We start from the raw sequence: 8,117 nt of genomic DNA on the forward strand, positions 1-8,117 counted from the left end.
TATTATATATATATAGTACACTACACACACACACTATATATATATATATATATATATATATATATATATATATATATATATATATATATATATATATATCGCTTTATGCATACCACAAGAACATTTATTCAAACAAAACACACATTTTCATATTCGACGGTGCCATCATGAAATTAATTATGCATATGCGCGTGAAGGAATAATGCACGTATATGTTGTACGCGACAATGGCATATTTGTCTTGTAGAGCCGAGTATAAGATCCATCAAGATAAAACCAAATAATCACTATGACTGTAACTGGGAGGCGGATATCCACATTATACTACATACCATCAGGAAACGGCACCACGTCCAGAACATTCGGTCCCATTATCATACCCACAACTATTTCTCCCACAAGTGGAGTACCTCCAGTTAAGCCAAACAACTTCCCACCGACCCACACGGCCAGGAAGAATAAAGTAGTGAACATCAAGTCCTCGAAGGTCCATCCTGCAGCCATTTTGAAATAGTATGTGACTTCGACGAACAATTTAATTTTTCTGGTCACTGTTTATATTGTAAGTGGTCTTTATACGAGGTTACGAATGTGAGTTTGACACTATAGCTCCGCAGTCATGTATAAGAATGTGAGAACGATAGGTATGTATGTTAGCTACTAGAGAGCTGTTAGAACTGTCGGCACAGTGTATATAACCTCTCGGTATAGTCGGTAACACATGTGGTAAAGATAATCTAAGATGAGATGATGAGAATTCCGGCGGCTTCGATAAAGCTGCTGCACATTCTATATCATTACTATTCATTCATTCCTGACCCTTTTTTGGAAATGTAAAAGGAGATTATAGATTCTTGGGTTTTCTCTAGGAGTGTATTATTTTAAAAAATGATTAAAAAAAAAGTTCATTGTGTCATTGTCTGCTTCCGACTACATATTTATTTTACGTCAATCGCTCTTGTGTTAGTAGCGCATTCTTTTTGACCAATGAAAATTCTTGTATATTATCTAGAGTAGCGCGAGCAGCGAGGCCGTGAATCATCACTCATCAGGTCCTTTTCGGTTTCCAACTTTCCTTTTAGCGGTTTCAGGCTGACAGCGTCAGCCGTCAGGCTGTCCTTGTTTTTAAAAAATAATATTAATACCTAAAATAGCCTGTCACTCTGTCACTCTGTCAGGCGTCACTCGTCAGGCGTCAGCCGTCAGCTTCCACACAAACTTAGTCTCTACTCTATAGTACTATTAGTATCTATTTACTCTCTATTCTCTAGAGAAAGAGTAGTCTAAGAGTTGTCCCAAAGAGTGTCCCTACTCCCAACCAGCTATTTAGTCCCTGTCCCCTGACTAACCTCATAAAGTTAAGTTATTTTGTAATATTGATATATAAGTTGAACGTTTTTCTTTTACTTTTTCGTCTGAAAACAACGTTTTACTGTTTCAATTTGGACCTCAATTATTTCGATTTGCTGCCCACGATAGTGCACCTATTCTCACACTTTTGGCCACGAAATGTAAAACTAACCAATGAAAAACAACTAGAAAGTGATATGTAGCCTTTGCATATTTTTTCTCTGACAAACTTGTGAATTTGTCACACTAGTCTTTTCCACTAATAGTCACTAATAACACACATAAAAGTCAAACTAATCGTGCTGGTAGACTGTGTAGCCTGTTGCCTGTAGGCTGTAAATCCTAGATATCTCTATCAATTATATATACCTTAACTTCTAGAATATGAACAACGTCAATATCAAGGGACAGTGTAGCGGGCTAATATACTTGACAACGCTCAACTAACGATCAAGTCTCCAGAACCGATGGTAGGGCGGGCAATAGTTAGGTAAGGTGGTTAGGACAAAACTCTGACCTGGACAATGCTCTTATGGGTAGCTTTAGGACTACGAATGTAAAGGAAATACTTTATCTCTTTACTTTTACTTTTTCATTTGAAAACGTTGCAATGTAATACGTGATGAGGTTAGTCTCCTGACTCTCTGCAGGAGTGCAGGGCCAGGCCGCCAGGGTGCCAGGCTGCAGCACTATAGTACATACTCTGCTACTGTCCAGTGGCCACTGGCCACAGGCCCACAGCCCACAGGGTACAGGCCTACAGGGTCGGGACTCGGGAGTCCAAGGTTTACTTTCCACCTAATTATCAGTATGTTTTGTTTTTTCACCAAAAAACAAAACAAAGAGTTGGTGTATTCGGTTTCAGGACCATATATCGATGTTTATTAGGAATGCCTTCTATTTCTCCAATTTTATAGGCTAATAAGGAAAATCTACACCTGTTGGTGGCTCAGCCGGCACTCCCGACAGCCGCCCACCGAAGCCAGGGGTTCAACAGTCCCGCAACGCCGTACTTATTCCTATCGGCAAACGGGGTTGTAAGGACCAAACAAAAACAAAAACAAAAACAAACAAGCTACTGCTACATATGTAAATATACGGTAAATACGACTTGAGGAGGGTACAGAACGTAGTACAGTGAAGCTACAACCGACTGTCTTACAGCTTCACTGTCTTCACACGAGAGTTGTATTTATTTATATTTCTTTCCTCTAAAATAAAGCGTTCATCTATGTTTCAACAGTCAACAGTCTCGCGTCACACGAAAGTAGTTATCGATTTATAATTGGTAGTGGTCTTCAGCCCGCCAATTTCCAAAAAAACCCCCCCCAATTTGGTTTATCAAGACTGCGCACAGGGTTTAAATTAAAAGCAGGTTTTAGTCCACGTGTTTTACTGTACTAATGTATACCATATATATTGGCATATATAGTCAGCCCGAGACGTCAGTGTTTTTCTTAAAAAAATGACATTTCTTACTATGCTCAGTAAATATTTAGTCACTCTTTCAGTCTTTCTACTGTACAAGGTCAGTAGACTCAGTGCATACTTACATATTTAGTCCACTCTAAACTCTAAGAGTCGTGAGTGAGTACACTGAATTCATTTATTTAAAAAAACAAAAAAACAACTGATTACATTTTGTATTTTCTGTATTTTTGTATTGTATATATTTTGTAAAATAAAAAGACAAAAAAACAAACAACTCAAATTATTTAAAATCACGTAGAACACTTTTTGGCGGGCAAAATAACCCAAAGAATACTCTTTTTTTTTGATTTTTTTTGTTGTACTCAGAGTAATCAACATTCCTTTAATACATTTGGCGAATGGAAACCCTTATATAATATTTATCAATCTGAGTCACGGCCAGTGGCTTCCAGGATTGCTGCGGCGTTTTATAAAAACAATTTCCTATTTGATCCTATATTGTAGTCGCGTACACTTGCACGTGTGCAAAATCAAGTGAGGTCAGGTGAGTCCTAAAGGGCCACGGGCCCACGCTTCACGTCCCACGGCCCACGGCCGACATGGACATGCCGTCGCTGACTCTTGGGCCGAGTATTTATTGTGGTTGTCATAGGACTGTTGTGATAGCGTCACTTATAAGTTATGAGTCGTCCGTCTCACGACCAGGCTCGTCAGTCTTTTAAAAGTCTTGACTCTTCGAGAGTCTGCCTCTGTCAGAGTGTCAGACATGAAGTCTCCAGGTTTTACCAGAGGGAAAGGGTGCAACTGCGTTTCCGGTATACCAGTGTTTTTTTAATTTAGAAGGCTACATATGCAGAGGGAAAGGGTGCAGCTACGTTTTCAAAAAAAAATTCTTCTCCACGGCGGCAATGCGGCATGGCCCCACGGCTACGGGGCGTGGACCACGACTCCACGAGTCTTGAAATCTCATCTCACTGACGTATTTAAACGTTGTATTGATGTTCGTGTGAAATCACTGTGTAAATTTTCATATAAATAGGTGGTTAGGTGGTCGGCCCTTCTAAAGCACTGTCGCAATTCTAACAGTACATACAAGTGATTGTCTTCCGTATTCATCCGAGATGCTTTCTCCGTCAATTTCCTCCTACTAGACCGTCATTCTCATGACAACCATTCTGTTACTATCATTTTTCTCACGTATTAAGCAGCAATTTTAACTGTAGGCTTCACCGATCTAATATCCAGTAACTAGTATTTTACAAATAGTCGGGTGTCCACCAGTGCAAATACATGTGTAAGCTTCCGGACAAAGTGATACTTCCTATGATGAGGTTTCCAAATTTATGGACTGCTGTGTATGTTTGAAGTGGGCATATATTATATTTCCGATAGAATCATCAAACAATACAGAGTTCGTGACCTCGTGAAGGCGTGGTTCGATAATTTTGTTTCGTGAAAGTTTAGCTTCGATCAAAAAGTCGAACAGTATCTGTTATTTCTGCAGAAAATATTTACGGAAACAATTGTTGACAAGGGGCCACATAAATCTTAACCTCGATAAATAATGACATAATGTGGTCCATTTAGAGCTCCTCAAGTGTGTTACCCAGCCTCTTACAACACCCAAAATGTTCGTATTGAACGCAGTCGGATGCGTTTGATGCCAAACACGTCAGGCTATCTCGTGACCATCATAGTTGGGAATTGACATGGTCGAGTCCTCATGTTCTACAATAAACTGTATTTGAGCTGAAGCACGCAAACATTAAATTTATTGTGAACATTTTCATCCAGTCGTTATGTCTCACGCGCACGCAATCGACAACGTAAAGGTGATCAGCATTGTTCAACTCATAATGTTCGAAGTTGTGCCCACGGTCAGCCGTGCTCCATCTTAGACAAACAATACTTCAAATCATTATCCTAACCCTTGTGGAGTCCCAGAAGAGTGTGCCTAGTACTGTGACTTAATTTGATTATTTACCCGGATGGCATCCACAAGATTATTACATTATATTTTGTTTATATTTGGCTCGTGTTTGGAGCTAAAACCTCCACTATTGGTCTCAAGTAAATATACTACAATTGAAGCTTATCAGAACTCGAAAATAGGTTTGAGCTTGAATTTCCAGAACTCGCCAGAGCCTATTTCTTTACAATCTCAACATACAGCACCTGGATCGACAATGATGCCTGAGTATTACAATAATTTGGCTGTAGTTTTGTAGAAGATGTTACATTCCTGCGTGATGATGGAACATCAACTATGGATTGACGAGTGATAACAAAGTGCCTCTATGTTAAAGGATTCCATCTGCGTCGACATGCCTCTGCGATGTCGTGTACTTGCGCCATTGCTCTCATTTATAACCTGAGATGAGGTTAAGGCAAAGAAATGATGATATATTAGCCAATGTTTGAGCATGAAAACATAATAGTCTAGACTGAAAAAAAAAATGTAGTTCAGTGTCTGGCGTAGCAAAAGTGCGGAAGGAGAGCAGATCAACTCTCCTGGTACAACTATGGTTTCAAGTTGGTGTTAAAGGCATACATATAACCTAGTGTTAAGGGCATACATATAACCTAGTGTTAAGGGCATACAAATAAACTGAAAATATTCGCATGGCAGTCCGGATAATTGGCCGCGCATACCAGGGAATCCATGTGTTGTCGATATTGGCCAGCTTGACCGGATCAGTTGCCTGCGATATCAAAGCCTGCACCTTGTGGGTAAGCGGTAAAGGGGTCGTTTGTGGTTGCGTTGCAGTATCTACTGAGCGTGTGGTCGGGGTTACCACCACATCCACCATGCGGCTGATCATGGAGTTGACGTTTGCCGACGCCTTCTCTATCAGCAGCTCGTTGGACAAGGGCAGTTTAACACCCGTGTTAGTTGGCCCTGCGTGCCAGTTCACAATCTGCACGGTGGTCGGTGTGGTATGTACATATCAGTGAGTGTATGACGTAAGAAAGGAGTTAATGACGTTGCACTATCTCACTCACACAAACTTATCTCAAATAAGCTACTAAAAAATACACCAGACAGCTAAGTTGACCACGTGATACTTCCCAACGGTGCATACCTCATCTCTGAACATCATATTGAGGAAGTTAGTCAGATGCTGTTCCGAGTCCGTCATAGCCCTCGCAGTAGCCAGGAAGCTAGCGGTAAATGGTCCCTTGATACCCGCATCAGTAATGAAGTGCTGGATAGTGGGCGTGAGCCGGAATGGCACAGAGGCTGGGACCTCTATCTTGCCCTCCGAGTTGAGCATAGGGTACAAGTCCGTGGATAAGAGGTTTCCGGTATCACTGCCGGGTTATGGGGTGAGCGAATAGCTGAGTGACTGTTTGTGTAGGTGTTGGGTTGTATGTGAGAGAAAAAGTATGGGATGACAGACCGTGTAGAACAGGTATTCGCTGTCACTGCGTGTGTCTGTGTGAGGGTATGCATAAGCGATACTTGAGTGGCTGATCATGCAGGTGGTGCGTTGTGTGTGTCTGACGAATTAATACAAGGTAGTGAAGGGCATGGCTGAGTGAAATGTATTGTGATCATTGGCATGGCCAGTACGAAGTGCGAGTGTTGCATGTGTTGACTAATTCCTGCGGCCACAGCACGAATAAAATCTCGCTGACGCTGAGCACTCCTTGAAATACATGCACATCACACGTTGTTCATATTGAGTAACATCACAAGTACCTACCGCGCTATAATCATGGTGTGGGGCAACCGGTTCGCCATGTGCATGGTGTACTTGAGGAAGGACATCACCGCCAACTGCGCAATGAAGCGCTTACGGAACATCCACACATCCACCGGGGACGCAAACGTCTTGGCTATGTACTTGCTTAGGATATCACTGTGGTAAAATGAGCAGCAGAGCAAGTACCGTTAGGATATATCAAGTATAACTTAATAGCGAGACTCCGTTGAAGGCCATGTGCTGGAGAAAGGCAGCCCAGTATACGACTGCAGTGGCAGACCATATCCAATGTATTGGTAGTCGGATAGTATGGCTATATGGACACGTCCCAAGTGGGATGCCTTTGCTCCTGTCGCAACATTCCGGACCACAAGTGCAAAAAACTCTAGTAGTGTACTTTGTACTTTCACACATAGCAGCATTCAAGCAAACACACTCAGCATGCTTGCACACACTCTATAGCGGTCCACTTACTTGGGCACGTAGTTGCGCTTGATGTAGTCGTACATGTCTATATTGAAGTCCTGCAGACTGGAGTGTAATTTCTTTTCCTCCGACTCGCACAGCTTCTCACACGTCAGCATTATGGGGTAGTCCACAGTCTTGCCCCTCTGTTGAGTGTGGATATGTAGTGTGGCAGGTGTAAGACAAGGTTTCGCAGCGGTGTGTTATCGCATCGATCGGTTGACGACGATTAATGCGCGGAGCAAACACGGTTACGCTTGTACATACTAATTTTAAATACGCTTGGAACATACAATATCTTTTTTGTACACAACGCGCGCAAATAAAGCACTATAGCCTCGAATGAGCCCCACACACGTTCTCGAACAATGCAAAATCGAAAGTACAGGGTACTGGATCAATATATTGACGATGAACTAGAAAGCAGGCGTATGCTGCCAATTAGACAGTTGTTATCTGAACAATACGGGCACACATTTGCAGCGCCAGAAGAAGACTATCACGAAGAGATAACCCCCTTATCATCATGTACCACGGGCGAGCAAACATTGCTATGCTCACTATGTGACGAGAACTTCATCTACACAGCCTGAATGGGCTATACTTGGGACGAACAGATCAGCACACATGGCATTGTGGAATGCACTGCACACCAGCTACACATACCGCTTCGCAGAAGTCCGCAAAAATGTCTTCCAGAGAGACCATGGAGGGGTTGTCTTCCAGGATGCGCGCCGTGTGCGACACCGACACTAGCCTAGGAGCATAGAACGACAGGTTGCTGTGCAAGCACGTGGCATTTACAGAGAGAGGTGCACCGGGGAATGAGTTACGCATAGCGAGAGCGTGTCATATGACAATCTGAGTAATCAAAACAGTATAAAGAGTCGGGTCCGAAATAGATTCCGTTGCACAAAGTATTTTTTTGGAATGGAGGCAAGAGGTACTATATAATGATCCTTCAATACAGTCACAAAATTAAACAGATACCGCTGTCATACATTCACATGACAAACAACTATCCGAACAAAACAGGCAGAAAAACAGTCAACATTTACACATACGCATATATATACATTTATATACACATACACACACATTATATATATATATATATATATATATATATATATATATATATATATAATATATATACANACTATA

General features: G+C 41.7%; 2 protein-coding genes across 2 annotated transcripts in view; both read right to left on the minus strand.

The window, feature by feature from the left end:
• SARC_00501 (hypothetical protein) overlaps positions 1 to 666 on the minus strand; it is a 5,225-nt gene extending 4,559 nt beyond the window's left edge. The window contains exon 1 of the mRNA XM_014305787.1: positions 333 to 666. Coding sequence (XP_014161262.1) covers positions 333 to 504 — 172 coding nt within the window. The 5' untranslated portion in view covers positions 505 to 666. The remainder of the gene's footprint in view (positions 1 to 332) is intronic.
• A 4,126-nt stretch (positions 667 to 4,792) lies between these two features.
• Positions 4,793 to 8,117, minus strand: part of SARC_00502 (hypothetical protein) — a gene marked incomplete at its 5' end in the record, with an annotated part of 7,115 nt that continues 3,790 nt past the window's right edge. The window contains 6 exons of the mRNA XM_014305788.1: positions 4,793 to 5,152; positions 5,434 to 5,699; positions 5,865 to 6,093; positions 6,489 to 6,644; positions 6,963 to 7,099; positions 7,620 to 7,734. Coding sequence (XP_014161263.1) covers positions 5,146 to 5,152; positions 5,434 to 5,699; positions 5,865 to 6,093; positions 6,489 to 6,644; positions 6,963 to 7,099; positions 7,620 to 7,734 — 910 coding nt within the window. The 3' untranslated portion in view covers positions 4,793 to 5,145. The remainder of the gene's footprint in view (positions 5,153 to 5,433; positions 5,700 to 5,864; positions 6,094 to 6,488; positions 6,645 to 6,962; positions 7,100 to 7,619; positions 7,735 to 8,117) is intronic.

This window comes from Sphaeroforma arctica (genome assembly GCF_001186125.1).
Source record: "Sphaeroforma arctica JP610 unplaced genomic scaffold supercont1.16, whole genome shotgun sequence".
NCBI classification, from domain to species: domain Eukaryota; class Ichthyosporea; order Ichthyophonida; genus Sphaeroforma; species Sphaeroforma arctica.